The 20846-nt window shown below is 47.5% G+C and overlaps 1 protein-coding gene across 1 annotated transcript in view; it reads left to right on the forward strand.

Moving 5' to 3' along the window:
- Nucleotides 1-20846, forward strand: part of LOC103173675 (nuclear factor 7, brain-like) — a 135609-nt gene that overhangs the window by 17842 nt on the left and 96921 nt on the right. Inside the window, exons 3-6 of the mRNA XM_042345710.1 lie at nt 13715-13945; nt 14395-14417; nt 15813-15899; nt 17379-17465. Coding sequence (XP_042201644.1) covers nt 13715-13945; nt 14395-14417; nt 15813-15899; nt 17379-17465 — 428 coding nt within the window. The remainder of the gene's footprint in view (nt 1-13714; nt 13946-14394; nt 14418-15812; nt 15900-17378; nt 17466-20846) is intronic.

The following is a 20846-nucleotide window of genomic DNA, read 5'->3' on the forward strand; positions in this document are numbered from 1 at the left end:
ATAGAAATGGCATCAATCCGGTTCCAAACGGCGTTAACCCACACAGTCTAAGGTAGCCGGCATGTCAGGATCTCACATAGTTGCTGCCCTCCACACTCCTGATTACAATCCCCAGCTCGGGTCAAAGTCTCTGATTGTCCAGCGCCTTGGGCCTTCTTCCCGATATGAAATGCGCTGTGTAAACGTAATGTGTTGTTATTTTTGCTCCCAGTCCACGTCAGGCTGACTCTCTATTCGATTCCTTGGCAGACAGATCAGGTAGAAACGTTAGGTACGTTTCCCAACTCCACAATAACACACATGTCTCTGTTTACCTAACAGCAAGTAGGAACCCAACTGTCCATCGCTTGGCGGATTGCTTCGCGACAGTAATAATCCCTTCAATAAATAATAATAACAATGTGGTCAATCCACGACGGTTTATGGGATGTCGCTGTGTGCAATTGGCTGCCGTGCTTCGCCCACAAAATATATACAGATTTATGTTCGTGATTTTTTAAAACTTTTAATTAATATGATTAGATTCATTAAAATCAATGTATTCTAATAATTAATACAATTAGACTAATTAATATCAATGTACATTTAGAACGTAACCTACCCATAATCTTTTAATAAGATTTGTTTCATTTAATGACTGGCTTCGCAATGGTTACAAGTAGCTTTGCTGGACCGGTTCAGGTCAGCTTCTGAGTACATTTTACTCTTCTGAGACAGTGAGCAATCAGGTGCTTAAACACAGATGTAATAACAGACAATCACGGAAAGAATTGGCTACAGTCACAGAATGGGAAACAAGCTGGCTGTGAAAGGCTGCCCAGAAGCTGTCCATATCTTTCCCTCTGCAAAGCAGTCTGCGAAGTGTGGGGGTTGGTGGTGGGAGCTATTTCTGGTATAAAGGGAGATTGAGCAAGAAATACATGAAAGAAATCTGTAATTTTGGCATAGTTAGAGTTGGATAAAGGGTCAGTGCACTTACCAGTGGAATCGGTATTGATTCTGCTGTAAATATTCTCTCAGTTTTAAGAATAAGTTAAGCTGCTTCTTTACTTAACAAACCTTGGATTTTTACGCCACCGTATTGGTCATCCCCAACCGAATATCTTATCACTTGGGGAGCCACCAAGAAGGAGGCTGTGTAATTGATCTAGGGTTAATTGTGCAAGTGATCACCCTAAATTTCGAAAAGCTAGTCTTGTGAATTGGCCGATGAGGACAAAGGAAATTTATTCCAAGATACGGGGAGAGATTTGAGCATCTCCTGCAGAATAAAGTGATCATGAGAAGCTACAAGGAAGTTCGAAAAAAAATTCTTCAGGATTCCGGGAAAGGGAGGATAGCTTCCATTGATGACCAAAGATGGCCCAGTATATAAGGAGGATCGAAATCCCAAAGATACAGAAGTTGATGAGTATCGCGTTAAAGTAAAGCTGGCCAGACAGTTATTGGTTTATGTGACGCAATGCTTGCGGAAAGAAGCGAATTGAGAGTAAAATGCACGCAGCAAGAACGAGAATGTATGCAGCAAAAACAGACAGAGGTAAAACAGCAGAAAATAAATTTATTGGGCAGAGTATCTCAATTACAGGCTCAGCTACTGTGGCACAATGTGTGAGAGCTCGGGTTATACTCAGAGAAAGGCAAGATAAATTACAGGAATTAAGAGAACGTCATAAAAATGGCCAGAGGCATTAGAACGAAAGAACAGAGAGCAGCACTAGAGCGAAAAAACTCTCGTTAGCCAGATAATCAATAGTCACTGGCGAGAGTGACTATTGGTAACCAGAGTTGCAGTGTGATCCAGTCACAACTGTGTAGTATATTGATTCAGCCATTACCAATCGAGGAAATGCAGAATTAAAAGACAAATCGGCAAAACTAAAAGATAATTTGTATGATACTAGAGCAGTTTTCAGATTGGCTTTGCAGAATCTGCCCACAAATCAAGTAAATCATAATGCTTGTTAGAACATGAAAAGGCAAGACCAACTTACGCCAGAAAATTTGCAGAGAGTCGGATGACGCAGAACAGGAATGATGGGGATGATATTAATTGGGATGATCTGGAGGATAAGGAACGCCCTTTCTATAATCCACCCACTGCTCCCGTTTGGGAAAGGAATCCCTCTCTGGATGGGGAGCCTTTGCCAGTAGCCGTAATAATAAGAACTGACAGATTTGCTAATGCCGAAGTACTACAGGGTCAACACCATTGTAAATCAGGAGGGCCTCAGGCTTGCTCACATTCAACTGCAGGAATTTTGCCCTCATCCAGGACTTGATGTCCGACAGGCAGTCTGTCAGGACAGCCGTAGTCACGGAGTTGAGGTTGGAGGCAGAAAGACAGACACACACACATACACACAACACACACAGCAAACACTGGAGCATTTCAGATTAATGCAAAAACAACATATCAATCGAGTTTGGCCATTCACCCGGAGAGCATGGACCTTTCACCATCTCGAGGCTAATTGGCGGTTCATCCCCATGGCTCTGAGGAACTGTATTTCCTCCTGGTTAATATTCCAAAGTGGAGCAATGCAGAATATTGAGACCAGCTTGACTGCTAATAATAATATTAACAGCAATATCAAAAGAACCTTGCATTTGATATAGCGCTTTTCACATCATCGAGACGTCTCAAAGCGCTTCACAGCATAGACTGTAAAGTGAATTGTCTGTATATTTGTGGGCGAAACATGGCAGCCAGTTGCGCACAGCAGCGTCCCACAAATAGTCTTGGATTTAAGTGACCAATTTATTATTTTTATATTTTTTGTTGGAAGGATTAATGTTATCCATGAAACATTGCAGCGGTCAACAGTGTCGTTTTCACCTTCTCTTCGCTCTTTGAAGAATATTTCGACAATCCCGTAAATATATATGTGTGCAAATCGAAGGGTCAGAAACGGAGCAAAAAATGCCAGATATTTACATGCAAAAATTGGCACCATGACAGCCAGCAGAGCGCTGGCCGCTAAACGGAAACCGCGGAATGTGTCCGACTCCTCACCCCGGCCTTCACTCTCCTGACTGGACTTCTCGCCCGTCAGCTGATGTCTCAATTTCATGGCTTTGTCAAACCGCGATCGGGATTCATGTGAAGTCCTGCAGCTCAGGCTTTAGAGCACTCGCTTTGCAAGCGAGAGGACCTGGGTTCAAATCCGGCAGGTCAGGGCGAAACCTTGGGCATGTTTCCTTACTCAGCACACACACACACACACACACACACACAGACACACACACAAAGATAGACATGTGTCTGTACATGTGCTCTCCGACCGGACTTAACGAATATATATGGAGAGTTTTTAAAAAAGTTCAACTTCCCCTTCGCTGACCGACCTTAAAACTTTCGAGTCCTGTAGCTCAGTGGTTAGAGCACTCGCCTGGCAAACGGGAGACATGGATTTAGTTCCAGGCAGAGCGAAACCTTGGGCAATAATGGCGGATGGGGGGAATGACGGGAATGTTGGGTGGGCGGTTGTGCGTGGGTTGGAGTATTGTTGGGGGTTTGGAGTGTCTCCTGTGGAGCAGTGCAGCTCAGACCGAGACACCTTGATCTAATAGTTGTCAACCTATGACACAGTGACTGTGTTGTCCAGTGCAGTGACTGTGCGGTTTGCAGCCAAGTATTCCATTGATCCCCATCTCCCCGCCCCCTCCCTCTCCTGACACTGACTGACTGGCCCGGGGATCACTCAAGCCCACTCACTGTCCTATAGTTGGTCGGGGCAAGTGTCAACCATTTTAGTAATAATAATAATAATCCTGGCGTTTGATTATCTATTATTATCACAAAATACAGAGTCACTTCACTTGACGGCACATTCTGTGACGCTCTTTGAGACGAATCTTTCCCTGGCGGCCGGTCCCAGCCCCGCTATTGTATACGTTCCAGATATTGTTATATTAGTTTAATAAATAATAATAAGCAGAGACCTCGCGTTTGAATCAACGCCTTATCACATCTTCGAAACGTCTCAAAGCGCTTCACAGGAATCACTGCAAAGTGTAGTGACTGTGTGCTTCGTGGGCGAAACGCGGCAGCCAATTGCGCCCAGCGACGTCCCCACAAACAGTTGTGGGTCGATCAATCAAATTATTATTGTTTTTATTTCTTGAGGGATTATTATTAGGCTTGTGTGTGGAGTAAAGGAAACTTGCCGAAGGTTTCGCACAAACCTGACCTGACCTCCCGGGAATCGAAACGAGGTCTCTCCCTTCCGTAGCGAGGGCTCAAACCACTCCACGCTGCCCTGTACGACGATCGCTATATAAATGTAAATTGTTGCTGTCGTTCCTGTTGTATCCAGTGCCGGTTTCACCAAGACCTGAACTCCGACTCTCTCTCTCTCCCTCTCTTTCTCCGCTGATTATCCATTCCCGGTCAGTGAGCTACAGGATCCATGACCGGTTTCACCGGCGGATTATGTTACAATTTGTCAAATGATACTATCACAAACACGCATCTCAATTAATAACTATAATGATAATAATCCTTGTATTTGGTACAGCGTCTTATCACATCTTCACAAAAGATGGAAACATGTTATAGTGGGTTTCAAGTCCCAGGTAGTTCTCATTCCGGGTGTAAATGTTACCGAACATCCGTGCTCTCTCTCTCTCTCTCTCAGCTCTCTCTCTCTCTCTCTACGCTCTCTCTCTCTTTCTCTCTCCGCGCTCTCTCTCTCTCCGCACTATCTCTCTCCGCTTTCTCTCTCTCAGCTCTCTCTCTCTCTCTACGCTCTCTCTCTTTCTCTCTCCGCGCTCTCTCTCTCCGCACTATCTCTGTCCGCTCTCTCTCTCTCTCAGCTCTCTCTCTCTCCCTCTCTCTACGCTCTCTCTCTGTCTCTCTCCGCACTCTCTCTCTCCACAACCTCTCTCTCTCCGCTCTCTCTTCTTTGCAATTGATATCCGCGCATTCTCTCTCTCTCTCTCTGCTCTCTCTCTCTCCGCTCTCATATTCTCTCTGCTCTTTTCTCACTCTCTCACTTCACTCTCTCTCTCTGTGCTCTCTTTCTCCGCTCTCTCTCTCTCTTTGCTGTCTCTCTCTCCGCTCTCTCGCTCTCTCTCTCTCTCTCTCCGCTCTCTTTCTCTCTCTCTCTCTCCACTCTCTCTCTCTCTCTCGCCTCTCTCTCACATTCTCTCTGCTCTTTTCTCACTCTCTCTCTCCGCTCTCTCTCTGCACTCTTTCTCCACTTTCGAACGCCAAGTGCGAAGAGGTCGTGGACTTCTTTTCTGCTAAAATACTCAACATCCACCAGACAGCCTCAACCACCTGCCCTTTGTGACCCACCACCACGCCCGATCTGCCCCTCTCACCCTCCTGATAACCTGCTCCTGCCATCTCCCCTTTTCTACATTCTTTCCTCCCCATTTCTCCCTCCTCCCTGTCAGCCACCGTCATGAAACCCACGATCCGCTGCCTCGACCCCCTCCCCACCAACCTGCTGGTCAACCCGCTCCCACTCCTCTGCCCACTGATGGCTGACGTCATCAAGCAGTCCGTCCCTCCTAATCAGTCCCTCCCCCCTCAAAACTGCTGTCATCACCCCATTCCTGAAAAAAACCCTCCCTGGATCACTCAAACCCCAAAACTTTCCTCCATCATGCAATGGGACCGCAATCGCCTGGTTCGAGTCCCACCTCACAAACCGCCAGCAGTACGACAACAACAACAACAACAAGATTCCATTAATAGAGCGCCTTACACGTCGGGAGGACATCCCATGGCGCTACACAGTTGGGTCAGGACCCGAGCATTGGGGGGGAGATGGTCAGGGTGAGCGGAGCGAAGGGAGGGTGCCAGGAGGGATAGAGAGTCGAGAGGGGAGCTGAAGGCTCGGTCAAAGAGAAAGGTCTTGAGACCGGCCTTGAAGGAGGAAAGGGAGGAAGCGGCGAAGGCACTGGGGATGGAGTTCCAGAGCCTCGGGGCTGAGAGGCTGAAGGCCCGACCACCGATGGTAGGGCGGTTTGGGCGGGGGACGTGGAGCAGACCGGAGCCAGAGGAACGGAGGGTACGGGCAGGTAAGTAGGGGGATAGTAGGTCGGAGAGGTAGGAGGGAGCGAGGCCGTGAATGGCCTTGTAGGTGAGGATGAGGATCTTGAAATCGATCCTCTGGGGGATGGGGAGCCGGTGGAGGGGAGCGAGGGTGGGAGTGATGTGGTCGCGGTGTCTGGTGCGGGACAGTACACGAGCTGCAGAGTTCTGAATGACCTGCAGTGTGGAGGGAGGTGGCGGGAAGGCCGCGAGGAGAGAGTTCCCATAGTCCAGCCTTGAGGTGATAAAGGCGTGGACCAGAGTTTCAGCCGCGTGAGGGGTGAGGTAGTGCCGTAGTCTGGCGATGTTTCGGAGGTGTGGAAGGCGTTGCCCGTTGTGGCGCGGATATGAGGGAGAAAGGACAGCTCAGGGTCCAACAGAACCCCGAGGTTCCTGACGACTTTGAGAGGTGGAGACTGCGGCCTTGGATGCTGATGGTGTCAACGCCTGAGGTGCGGAGGCGCTGACGTGAGCCAATCAGGAGGGCCTCAGTTTTATGCACGTTGAGGTGAAGGAAGTTATCTCTCGTCCAGGACTCGATGTCGGTCAGACAGCTGTCATGACATCGGTGGTCCTGGAGTTGAGGGTAGAGGAGGAAAGGTAGAGTTGGGTGTCATCCATATACATGCATAGCAGCCTTTCTCGATCTCCTTGTTTCTCAGACTTAAGTTCGGCAGATGTCTGAAGCTACAGCCTTTAATTTCTGTGGTCCAGTGATCCTACATCTGTGCTGAAGGATCTAATTGCTCTTTATCTCAGAGGTGTGAACTTCTTTTCAGCAAAATATGGAATGTATTAGGAAGATGACTTCGATCAGTCCAGCAAAGCTCTGCTTAACCCCAAGGGGCAAGGAAATGGGGGCTGTAAATTGGGTGGTTGCATGAAAGGTTAGAGGGATTGCGGGTGGGTATTTGGAGGAGGGATTTGGTAACAGCAAAGTGCTATATCAAGGTCAAGTTATGTGTTGCTTAATAACGTGCATGTTATCTGCACCACATTGAAAAGGTACAACAGAGAATAAGGCGGTAATAGTTAATAGAGCAAAGTTTCCGCAAGTACCCAGCGGGCGGCCTTCAGCCATTCTGCCCCACTCGCTGGTACTCCATCCCACAGTCCCTCTGCCTCGCCCTCTCCATTGGCTTCTTGAAGACCCATCTCAAGAGCCTCCACTACGACCATGGCTTTCCCCCCTCCCCAATCCCAACCCACAGCTCAGGTCTGACTGCCCAGTGCCTTGGGACATCCTCCCCATGTGAAAGCTGCTGTACAAATGTGATTTTATTCTTGTTCTAACCTTGAGATGTTTAGGTTTTCACCGGTTGCCTTCTTCCTCAGAAGCCGACAAAACAAACGAGATTGTCATGAACTGTCTCCTCGAGGTATTTGTCCTTCATATTGACGTTGATATGAAACCTAAAAGCCACAGTAAACCCGCGATTCAATGCCATTCCAGCGCTTGGCTCTCAGTGTCAGAGAACACAGACAATTCATTGAAGGATATTCTGTGAAGACGCGATAAGGCGCTGTACCAAATGCAAGAATTATTATTATTATTATATTAAATTAGTCAGATAAAATGCTATGATCTGGAACGATACAACTTCTGTCATGTTTTAACAGTATAATGTTTAGGTGTTGCTGGATGGCTATTTGATGTCTGTTGGATCAGGATGGAATCTTTTCTAATCCAAAGCGTCCACATCTATTCATTTATTTCCAATGCTGAACATTAGTGCCCTTATGGTTTCCGGAGGTGTTATTTGAAGGCGGCGATATAATCGGTGGAGTCCTGTAGCGGAAGCAGTTAGTGCAAACACTAGTAATTTGAGAGATAACACTAATAATATTTGCATTTGTTATGGCGCCTCATCACATCTTAAAGCGCAACACAGGATATAGTGTAAAGTGAACTCACTGTGTGTATTGTGGGCAATATATTTGGGTGAGGCCCCAATGTCTGGGCTCTCTGTGGATCAAGTGCGTGGATGACTGTAGTGACGGGATCCGCCTTTGTCATTCGGGTAAAAAATTCCAGAATTGTTTGTGTGGGTTATTCATTGGCGTCGGGAGGCCTCAGTGTGAGGTTTAAACGGTCGATGGGTTCAGTCGCCTCTGTCGGTCGGTTGTCTCTCTCTCTGTGTCTCTCGTCGCCTGACTTTGGCGCCTCTTTTTCCCTCTGACTCGGCGCCTGCGCAGTGGTGTCCCTGAGCGCGAGGCAGACGGTTTTTTTTGAACTCGGCGCCTGCGCAGTGCCGCCTCTGTCTGTCCGCGCGCTTGGCCGACGGTTTTTTTTTGAACTCGGCGCCTGCGCAGTGCCGTCTCCGCGCGCGAGGCCGACCGTTTTTTTTGAACTCGGCGCCTGCGCAGTGCCGTCTCCGCGCGCGGGGCTGACGGTGTTTCGGGGCGCGGCGCCTGTCTGTCTGAGCGCGAGGCGGGACCGCGGGAGGTGGTGATGGCGGCGGAGACGACGGTCAGTGTCGGTGACAGAGAGAGAGAGAGAATGAGAGAGAGAGAGAGAGTTTGAGAGAGAGAATGTGAGAATGTGTGAGAGAGTGAGAGAGAGACTGTGAGTGTGTGAGAGAATGCGAGAGAGTGAGTTTGTGAGAGAGATACTGTGAAAGTGAGAGAGAGACTGTGTGAGAGAGAGAGAGAGGGTGAGAGTGAGTGTGTGAGTGTGTGAGAGATTGAGAGACTGTGTGAGAGAGTGAGAGTGTGTGAGAGAGAGACTGTGAGATAGTAAGAGACTCTGAGAAAGTGAGAGTGTGAGAGAGAGAGACTGTGTGAGAGTGTGAGAGTGAGAGACTGTGTGAGAGAGTGTGAGTGTGAGAGAGACTGTGAGATAGTGAGAGACTGTGAGAAAGTGAGTGTGAGAGACTGTGTGAGAGTGAGAGAGAGAGAATGTGGGAGAGAGAGAATGTGAGAGACAGTGTGTGAGAGATAGAGAGAGAGAGTGAGAGAGAGAGCGGAAGTGTGTGTTACTGTGTATAATATTATTAAGTTTTATGGTCCGAACTGATATGACTTCTGTGATGATTTATTGAGGAACATTGCGCGGTTTCGGGGCGGATGATATTCCCGTCTCATTTGCCTGTTGTACACTGTGGGATCAGACGGGACCTTCATTCCAGGCCGAGGGGAGAGAGGGACTGAAGCTCCAACAACATTCTTCCACATTTATTCATTCATTTCTAATTCGGGGTATTATTTTTCTCGCGGTTTGCGGGGATGTGATCTGTGCGGAGCGGTTTAATCTGTGGAGTCCTGTGGTGTCGTAGTGAGTGCAGTCACTCGTCATTTGAGTGATAGCAGTAACAATCCTTGTGTTTGGAACCGAGTACACACACATAAACACAGACACAGACACAGACTCACACACACACAGACACCGACACAAACACACACACACAGCCAGAGACACAGACAGAGACACAGACACACACTCTCACTCTGTCAGTCTCTGTCACTCTCGCTCACACTCTCTCCTCTCACACACATTGAACGAGGCTGACGTATAGAGACACACACATACACAGACACCGAGCCAGGCTAACACACACACAGACACACACACATACACAGACACCGACACACTTTGACATACACAGACACACACACACACTGACATACACAGACACACACACACTGACATGTACAGACACACACACAAACACTGACATACACACACACAGACACACCGAGACAGGCTATCACACAAATACACACACACACACAGACAGACAGACACACTCTCACTCTCTGTCAGTCTCTCTCACCCTCTCTCTCACACCCTCTCTCTCTCCTCTCTCACTCATACAGACACCGAGTCGGGCTATCACACAAACACACACAGTGTTGGCCTGGCTCGGTGTCTGGGTTTGTTTGTGTGTGTGTGTGTGTCTGTGGGTTCAATGTGTGTGAGAGCGAGTGAGAGCGAATGTGGGAGAGAGGGTGAGAGACTGACAGTGAGAGTGTGTGTCAGTCTGTGTGTGTGTCTGTATTTGTGTGATAGACTGTCTCTGTGTGTGTGTGTCAGTCTGTGTGTGTGTGTCTTAGTGTGTCTGTGTGTGTATGTCTGTTTGTGTGTGTGTGTGTGTGTCAGGCTCAGTGTGTGTGAGAGAGAGTAAGAGTGTGTGTTTTTGTGTCTATGTCTCTCTCTCTCTCTCTGTCACCGACACTGACCGTCGTCTCCGCCGCCATCACCACCTCCCGCGGTCCCGCCTCGCGCTCAGACAGACAGGCGCCGCGCCCCGAAACACCGTCAGCCCCGCGCCCGGAGACGGCACTGCGCAGGCGCCGAGTTCAAAAAAATACCGTTGGCCTCGCGCTCAGGGACACCACTGCGCAGGCGCCGAGTCAGAGAAAAAAAAGAGGCGCCAAAGTCAGGCGCTGCTGTTCATCAGTCGACGAGAGACACAGAGAGAGAGACAGACAACAGTGCGGCCATGTCACCCCCCGCCCGCCAGTCACCCCCACCCGCCCAGTCACCCCCCACCCCCCAGTCACCCCCAACACCCCCCCAGTCACCCCCCACCCCCCAGTCACCCCCAACCCCAGTCACACACACAGACAGTGAGGAGCCAATGTCAACACCTGAGGGAGCATAACATTTAATATGACTGATGGAATATATAATATTAATCCTTATATTTGATATTGTGCCTCATCACATCTTCGTAACATCTCAAACTGTTTCACAGAATATACCGGTAAGTAAATTGACAGTATTTGTGGGCGAAACGCGGCAGCCAACGATACAAATCGACGACCCACAAACATCCGTGGATTGATTGAGTAAATTATTATCAGAATATATTTAGAGGGGAGGAAAAATAACCCCGGAAAGTGATCCAACAATTGACTAACTAATGCCTTCCGATTTATTGCCAGGTAAACAGAGCCATGCTTGTCAGGTAAGGAAATTTGCCTATGGTATCGCCCTCACCAGCCCGGGAATCGAATCCATGTGGTCAAGCTTACGAGGCGCTCGCTCTAACCACTGAGCTGTAGGACTCGAGGAAAAGTGCGAGTTGCAGGAAAACTGTACAAGTTGTGGAAAATCAGATTGTCTAAATAATCTACACTGCGAACGTATAATTTAATACAGCCGTTAAGTGCCCAAACAGTGATGGGTTAAGAGCACATTTCCTCCGACTCAATGCATGATGGCCTGTCAACACATGCACATTGAAAGCCAAGCGCTGGTATGGCACTGAATCGCGGGTTTGTTGTGGCTTCTAGTTTTCCCATCAGCATAAATGCGAAGAAGAAATATCTTGTGGAAACAGTTCATGACGATCTCGCTTGTGGTCAGCTTTTGAGGAAGAAAGAAACCAGTAAAAACCTGAATATCTAAAGGTTAGCCTTTACAACAACAACAAGAAAATTACACTTGTAAGTTGCCTTTCACGTTCAGAGGATGCCACAGGGTACTGGATAATCAGTGTTTCGGACCCGAGCTGAGGGTTGGGATGGTGGAGGTTGGATCAAAAGCAATGTTGAAGAATAGGGTCTTGAGATGGCACATATCAGAACTTGGATGAGTGTAAACTCCTCGCAGCTTAATGTAGTCAATCCAGAATCCATACTCTGTGGCTCCCATCTATGTTTTCACTTCTGTGGATCTGAAGCCTTCAACCACACTCGGCCCTCCCTGAGACACGACAAACCAATGCGCAACTTAGGCATCCGGTTCGAACCCCAGCTGTCCTCCCTTCCTCAAATCCAGTCACTAACAGAGAGACACGCAGACAGATAGGACACACAGACAGACAGAAAGAGAGAAAGACAAACAGTGGCTCCTCTGGTTCCGGTCTGCTCCACATCCCCCGCCCCAATCGCCCTACCATTGGTGGTCGGGCCTTCAGCCTCTCAGCCCCGAGGCTCTGGAACTCTAACACTGCCCTGTTCTCCATTACCCTTATTTCTGCCCTTCCCTCTCAAATGTCATCTCCCAGCTGTTGGTCACTCAACAACCCCTCCTCACCCCTCTACTGACCAACACGATCAAGCAGTCTCTCTCTCCCGGCTCTGTTCCTCATCCATTAAATTCACCAGTTATTAATGAACTCCTCGTCATCATCATTATTATTATTATTTTCACGGAAAATTTCCCCACCAAATCACCAAACCGCCAATTAACTAACATAGATGTTCTGGCTGACTTCTCGGGAAACATCGGGAAGGGGCCAGACGGACGGATTGAGGGAGAGAGTTCCAGAGTTTCAGGGCATAGTGGCTGAAAAGGCACAAGGGATGAGCAGGAGGCCGGAGCCGGTTGAGCGGAGGCATTGCCCGGGTGGTAGATTGGGGACTGAGGAGGTCGGAGAGGTAGGTTAGGGCGGTGGTAGGAAGTGAAGTGATTTGAAGACGGGTGTGAGTAATCAACACACTTCAAGACTCCACAACAAACCAAGCTCCATTTCTGTCTGTTCTGCTGGACGTTAAAGATCTCGCAGCACAATTTGAGAAAGAGACGGATATTTCTCTCCCTGATTTCCCGGCTGACAAAACAATCCCCAGATAACATTGGCCGGTCCCTATGATTGTTTGCTGGTTGTGTGGAGATTGGCTACACATTCACCAAATCCCGACAGTCACTGTGCAGAAAAGCAGAGTTTTGAGCTCCGTTACAGGTTCTGTATCAAATACACGGCTTGTTGTTATTCTTCCCGTTTCCCGGCCCAGGAATATCACTGGCTCCAACAGTCATGACCATCGTGAAATGCAGAGAGATTAGTGACTCCTGTGAGGGTGATGATGAATGTACAAGTCTTTCTCGTGGTCTCCTGGTATCACAGTCACAATCAGCTGATTTCACAAGAAGAGACTAAAGGAGACTTAACAGCCCAGTGACTGGGAGCCGCCCACACACTCACACTGAAACTGAAACCAGTTTGAATCAGGAAGTGCTGAGGGTGAAAATGGCTTCTGGGCTCCAGACTGAGTGCTGGACCGAGGAGATCATTTGCCCGATTTGTCTGGATTTCTTCACTGATCCTGTTAGCCTGGACTGTGGCCACAACTTCTGTCGCTCCTGTATCACCCTGAGCTGGGAAAAGCAGGAGACAAACCGCTGTGCTGTTTGTCAGGAGACATTTCCAGAAAAGAACCTCAGCGTTAATCGGGCCCTGGCGAGTCTAGCAGAGAGAGCTCGGAAATTCAGCCTGACCCCGAGACAGACGGAAATTAAACTTCACTGTGAGAAACACCGGGAGGAATTGAAGCTGTTCTGTGAATCTGACAAGAAATTGTTGTGTTTAGTTTGCAGAGATGCGCGAGAACACAGAGGTCACAGCTTCCTACCCATTGAGGAAGTTGTTGAAATCTACAAGGTAACAGTAAACCTCACGAGGGAGTAAATCTATTCCACTTGATGATTCCAAGTACAAACACTTTTGTTCTGTGTGTTTACTCCAGGAACAAGTGAAATCCTCCTTAGCTTCTCTCACACAGAGGAAGGAAACTGCTCTACAAGGTGAAGCCAAACAGAAACAAAATATTTCACAACTTAAGGTAAGTTTTATTGGGCTGATATCTGGACAATCAGATTGTCTCTATTTATGGTGTATAAAGGGTGTGGGGTCTCAGTGTATCTCTCTTTACTGTGTGTAAATGGTGCGATGTCTCTCTTTACTGTGTATACACGGTGTGATGTCTGACATTTTGCAGGAACAGGCGAGCAGTCTGCAGACCCAAGTCAAAGACGATTTTGCTAAAATACACCAGATCCTGACTGACAGAGAGCAGCGGGTGATGATAGATCTCAGACAGCGAGAGGAGGAGATTTTACAACGGATGGAGACAAACCTGCGAGAGATTCAGAGCAATTTAGATTCAGTTCAACAAGAAATCTCAGAGTTACAGACACAGATGGAAAAAGACGGGCCGATGTTTTTGCAGGTGAAGAGATTACATTATAATTGAGCTCCATATCAGTTGCACACAGTCTGGAGCAAAACATCTAATACTGATTGATAAAGAGATAAGAGATTGAATTGCTAATTTAGTATATCGTAGTGTGTCAGCAGGTCTGACTTTATGTCTCTAGCTATAAACTTACACAATTAACACTTTATGGTGGCTGTGTATCTGAATCCTCTTACCTTTGGAAATCACTTTGAGTGAATAACTTTGCTGTAATAATGACAGTCAACTATGTGCTGTAAAATTCTGTTCTGTGTGTCTGAGTTTACTATGAGGTGTCTTAAAAATTACATGTGTACAGCGTCTTTCATGCCCAATGCCTTGGGAATTCCTCCTGACGTGAAAGGTGCTGTACACATGTAAACTTTTGTTGTTATTCTTGGTGTCTCAGTGTGAGCTCACTTCTGTCTGTTTGATTTCATCAGGAGGAAGCTGCTCGGAAGAAAAGGTATGAAATGATCTTTACCAAATATCCCAGAATTTAATACACAAACAAACACAATGTGCGGTTTCACTTTATAATGAAAAACAGCTGTCATCAACCTCTCTCCTAATAAAAACTTTCATGGACCCATCCCTGCTCACTAACTGCCACCCATCTCCAACCTTCCTTTCCTTTAAGGTCCTTGAAAGCGTTATAACTTCTCAGCTTCACTACGTCCACATATGTCTCTCCCGTCATGAACCCCTCAATCGGGTTTCCTGCCCACAGCACGAAACAGCCTTCAACAATGTGACAAATGACACTCTGTCCATCTGTGATCAGAGCTCCCTCTGTCTTCTCCCCCTCCTGGATCTCTGCTCCCTTTGATACTCTATCCTCTATCTCTATCCTCCTCCAATACTTCGCCTTCAAAGTTGTTTCCTTGATTGGTTCACATCATATCTCTTACACCCAGTTCCATTTTGTCTCCGCAAATCTCTTCTCCTCGCCGTCTCTTGTCCTGAACCTCAAGGCTCTGTCCTCGGTCCTCTCTTCTTTAACCTGTAAATGCCATCTCTTGGTGACATCATCCTCAGACATCTTCCATATGTGCACACATGACCCTCAGATTCATCTCTCTCTGCCTCCAACATGAACCATATGACCACTGCTGGCCTGACAGAATGTTTGTCAAATATCAAGTCCTGAATAAGTGCCAACTTTCTGCAGGTGAATACCAGCAAGACTGAAGCTCACGCCAACACCTCCCAACTCAGGCCCTGGCAGCATCAGTATCAATGGATTCATATACCACCTCACCAAGCCAGTCAGGAACCTAGGTCCCTTGTTCGATCCTCAACTGTCCTTTATCCCCCACCACCATGCCATGATCCGCTCTGTCTTCCCCCACCTCGGCAACATTACATGACTCCATCACTGTCTTACCTCTTCATTACATCCAGACTCGAATATGCCAAAGCCATGTTTCTTTGCCTCCCAAACTCTTACCTCCAAAAGTTGCAGTTATCCAGAACTCTGCAGCTCTTATCCTCCTTCACTCGGCTCCGTGATACCATCTCCTACAGCCTCGCTCGGCTCCACTGGATCCACACCACTCAGATGGTTCGAATTCAAGATAATTGTTCTCAATTTCAAAGCCTTCCACGGCCTTACTCCCTCTTACCTCTCTGTCCAGCAAAGCACGTATCAACCTATCCATTCCCTCCATTCTGCCACCTCCTACCTATCTCCAGCCCGATCTGCCCTACCATTAGCGGCTAGAATTCCAGCTTCTCTGATCACAACATTTGGACCCGGCACCTTGGGACTTCCTTGCCACGTGGAAACCTACTGTATATAGATGTCAATGTGTATTGTACTGCTGCACTATATTCACTGTGTTTGTGTCTCTGTGCGCAGGCAGGAAGAAAATAATGTGGGAGATGGTGGACTGAAACGACTGAGTGAGGCTCTGACGAACCCGAAGTTCAAAAAACAAGTTCTGGAGTGAGTAACACACTGTGGAATTTAATTACGTGGGAAAAAATCACATCGATGTCCTAGAGTGGCCATAAACACAGACAACGTGGCCTCTGACAGGTCATAGTCAGAGTTGGTATCTTCTCTCACCACCTCACTCTCACATAAAGATCCCTTCTGTTCACCACAGTACTCAGTGCTCACAGACATAGCCCAGATCTAGAGACACTGAAAGGATATCCACACAGGAGCCCTGCCCTCACCATGTGGCCAGGCCTCAGGCCCTACTGACTGTAGCCCCAGAGTGAGAGGCCCGGGGGACAGATAATCTCATGCTTGATACCCACCCACACACTCTCCCTTGTCAACCCACAGCACTGCCAACACGGAGGATCTGGTGTCCATCATTCAGAGGAGTAGACTCCCTCCAGCCACTCGCTGATTGATCATGTTACATGCACACTCACTCTCTCGGCCTGTGATGCTGACAGACTGTGTTGCGGCTCCTCACGGCCTAAACAGCCACCCATGGCATCAGCTGGTCTCACTGCCCTGTCCTCATACCCAGGCCACTTACACTGTTATACTGGGCTCTGGATTTCCGCCGTGGGGAAGGCGTGTATACTGCGCCCTGAGGACTTTCAGGGCAGAGGCAGCTATGAGGGGGGCTTTCAGTTGGGCTGTGAGGGAGAGCTCAGTCTGGGTACTCGGGGAGGACCTGCTGCCATGAGATCAGGACACAGGAAGCCTGTGGCCTAGTGACGTAGGCTGGAGAAGACTTGCCTGTGAGTGCGGGGAGTGAGTGCTGTGGTGCCTGAGCTGGTGGAACGAGAATAGGAGAGAAGCCGAGAGGGGGTAGGAGCCAACCCAGGGACACTGGGGTGTGTGCATGGGAGGAAGTGGTGTTTACCAACTTTACCATCCTGCTCGCTCCATCCACTCGGTGTGTACTGGGCTGCTACACGTCCTTGCCCTGCCCGCTCCACCATCAACTCTTCTGCATTCAGTCTTTCCATCACTACCCTGTGGAACTCAATCCTGGAGAACCGCTATCTCTCCTCCTCTTTTGCCTCCTTCAATGCCCATCTCAACACCTTCCCCTTTGACACTGCCTTCGGTTATCCTCCTACCCCAATCTCTTGCACTCCACTCATCTCTAATCCCAACCCCCAGATCAGGTACAAGCCCTCATTGCCTTGGTACGTCTTCCTGACAGGAAAGTCCCTAAACTTGCGATTTGATTTTGTTGCCGCAGAGACTGGGGGACATACGAACCTTCCAACCCCGTCCTTGTAAAGCTCTGAGACATCACTCTGCAAGAAATTAATATAAATGTTAAATGTTTATTCGATCTACCACAACTTAAGAAGGACGCCTGTGTGTGTGTCTGTCTGTGTGTGGGCATGTGCGGGTGTTCCTGACCCTGGTTCCAGCGCCTTGCGACTTGCTCCCCACGTGAAAGGCTCCTGTATATACATGTCAATGTGTTTGTGTCTCCGTGTCCAGGCTGCAGGACCATAATCTGGGAGATTGTGGAGTGAAGCAACTGTGTGAGGATCTGAGGAAACTGGAGTGTAAAATACCGAGTCTATGGTAAGTAACACACTGTGGACTTGGTGTCAGTAATTGGCTCTGAACACAGATTATTATATCCTGAGCAGCTGTGGACAATATTAATTCTAAAAGTTCCGGAAAGCTACGAGGACTGAATCAGCGGTAGGGTTTTGAGGACAAGTCAATTGGTGCAGATACTCTTCCCACTCACTTACTGCTGACTCTGTGAGACACAGTATTTACAGTTTGGTGGGTGTCCTATCCAGAACATAGAGTGATATTTCCCTCTCACGGGGGACCTTACACAGCTTTAGCTGATTAATCTGCAGCAGCACCTATAATTATAATAATATTAATTGAATTTGCTATAGTGCTTTACACGTCTTCTAGTCGTCTCAAAGCGCTTCACAGAAAATACTGTAAAGCCAATTGACTGCATTTTTGTGGGTGAAACGCGGCAGCCAATTGTGCACAGCAATGACCTACAAACTGTCGTGGATTGTAGTGAACAAATTGTTATTGGGTTTTTTTAGGGATTTTTTTCAGGCATGTGTAGTAAGGAAAATTGCCCAAGGTTTCTCCGTGCTGGGATTTGAACTCAGGTCTCTCGCTTGTGAAGCCAGGTATTAATTGCGCACCCCCAGGGCATATTAACTATTTGACTGACGTCAACACAAAATGACAGGGAATGTTTTGCCCATTCACATTGACAACGGCTATTACAACACAAGCAGCTTTCTCAACGCAATATTTTGTTTTTAGTTGTTGGCAACAAATCACTATATATCGATCAAAATTAAGAGTCACAGTGAATCAGACTGAAGGTTCCTACACTCCAACCCCCACCCACGCCCAGCACACACTGTGTGGTCACCGAAACTCCAATTGCACCAAACTACACCCAATCCTGCAATCCTGAATGTAAGTGTCTGTTCCACGTACAGCGATATTTTAACGTGAAGGTGGAAAAATGTCAGCCCCGGCCCCTTCCTCCTGTCCCACACAATCCATCCCATCCACAGTCTCTTATGGTAGTCAGCGTTGTATTCACTTTAATCCCTTTTATGGCTCCGTGTCTCTCATCTCCAGGCTGTGTAATAAATAATAATACGCACTGTGTTTACTCTGATCCCTGTTATGTTTCCTTGTCTGTGATTGTTAGGCTGAGCGACATCGATCTGACAACTGATAGGACCGATAACCTGTCCTCCGATCTCAGAATAAACCACACACTGACGGAGCTGATCCTGAATGATAATAATCTGGGAGATTGTGGAGTGAAGCGACTGTGTGAGGCTCTGAGGAACCCGGAGTGTAAAATACAGAGACTGGAGTAAGTAACACACTGTGTCTCCAGAGTCTGAATGACTCCAATATCTCAATGTGTTTATTGTGACTCTCTGATCAGTGCGGCTGAATATTGTGACAGGAATCGGTGTGACAGTGTGAGGCCACAAGACATATTTTACATCAAACTCTCAACATGTATTAACGTGTGTGTGTCTGTGTGTGTGTGTGTGTCTGTCTGTGTGTGTGTCTCTCTATCAATCGCAGCCTCGCCCGACCGCTCCACACACTGTGGGTTGCAGTACTCTACTATTGTCAGCCGAGTGTCTGACACACACATAAACCTGTCATCAGGCTTAGGGTTAAGCCTGATGACAGGTTTGTGTGTGACAGGTTGCACTCCAAACCAACCTCCTGACAGTTTCACATCTGACTGGAAATTTGTGTGTATGGAATGGAAAGCTTCTGATTTACTGGGAGACTTTTAAGATAAATTGTGGGTGAATCTAAAAGCAGTCTCACTGGGAGCTCAGAGCAGCATTGAATAATATGTGTTTGTTTGTCTGTGTTTATCCGCGTGCGTGTGTGTGTCTGTATGTGTTTGTGTGTGTTTGCGCGTATGTCAGTGTGTGTTTTCTGGGTGTGTCTGTGTATGTTTCCGTGTGCGTGTGTTTCTGTGGGTGTGTATGTTTACGATTGTATGCGTTTCTCTTTGTGTTCTGTTGTTATATGCTTTTGTGTGTTACTGTGTGTGGGTCTGCCCGTATGTGCGTTGTTTGTGAGTGTTTGTGTTTGTGTGTGTATCTATGTGTGTGATTGTGTGTCTGTGTTATGGGTTTATGTTTGTCCGTGTGTACCTGTGACTATATTTGCATAAGAGTTTGTTTGTGTGCATATGTATGTGTATCTGTGCATGTTTGTTTTTGCCTATTTGTGCACATTCGTGTCTCTGGGTATGTGTGTGTGTATGTGTGCATGAGCGTTTGTGTGTGTGAGACTCCTGCAAACTGTCCAGCACAGTCATGTATGATGTTGGTGCTTCCTCCCTAATCCTGAGACATTTAACTGAGGTCAATGATTCCATGTGTATTCCCAACTGGCCTTAGCCCCCGGACGCAAATATATTTGATGGAAAAATCATATCCTGAGATAGTTTTTTGTTGGTATTTTACAGTGAAAACGCCTGTGCAAAACCCTCACCCAGAATAAAGTCTGCGCAGCTTCAGCCCTGAGTTAGCCTGTGTCTGCTCACACACTGCAGTCTCTGCCCTGTAGCTCAGTGGTTACAGCCCTCGCCTCGCTAGCGAGAGGGCCTGGGGGTGATTCCTGGCAGAGCAAAACCTTACGGATGTCTCCTTACTCCACTCGTGTCTGTTTGCTTCGCCGTCAGTCATAACCCGGTTGTTAATTGCAGATCACATTTCCATGGTTAATATTCCCTTCAAATAAATATTTGTGAGAGACCGTTAGAGAGACTGAGAGATACAGGGGGAATGAGAGAGAGAGAGAGAGAGAGAGAGAGAGACGGACAGAGAGATACATAGACAGATAGGGAGACTGAGAGAGAAGAGAGACTGGGTGAGAGAAAGACAGAGTGATCAATAGACAGAGAGAGTGTGAGAGGGAGACTAGGGGAGAAGAAGTATAATGAGAGAGAGAGACTGAGTTAGAGAGAGAAAGAGGGAGAGAAAGAGAATCAAGAAGAGACTGAAAGAGACAACGAGGGAGACTGAGACAGAGTGACAGACTGAGAGAAAGACAGACAGAGTGAGAGAAAATAGGGTAGATTAAATATAATATGTAGTGACTGTCTATTTTGTGGGAGAGACGAAGAGATAGTGACTGAAAGAGAAAGAGCGACAGATAGAGATAGAGAGAGACAGTGATAGTGAATGAAAGTTATTGATTGACAGAGAGAGACAGAAAGAGACACTGTTAGACACATATAGAGAGACTGAGAAAGAGATTGAGAGAGAGAGAGAGAAATTGAGGGATAGAGGCTGAAAAAGTGAGAGAGAGTGAGACTGAGAGAAAATATGTTTTCAACCGTAGCGAATGTGTGTTTTGTGGGGAACAGATACAGAGTGATTGAGAGAGAGAGAGAGAGAAGAGAGATTGGGATAAACTTCGGGA

Source organism: Callorhinchus milii, unplaced genomic scaffold, assembly GCF_018977255.1.
Source record: "Callorhinchus milii isolate IMCB2004 unplaced genomic scaffold, IMCB_Cmil_1.0 Scaffold78, whole genome shotgun sequence".
In the NCBI taxonomy this organism is placed as follows: Eukaryota; Metazoa; Chordata; class Chondrichthyes; order Chimaeriformes; family Callorhinchidae; genus Callorhinchus; species Callorhinchus milii.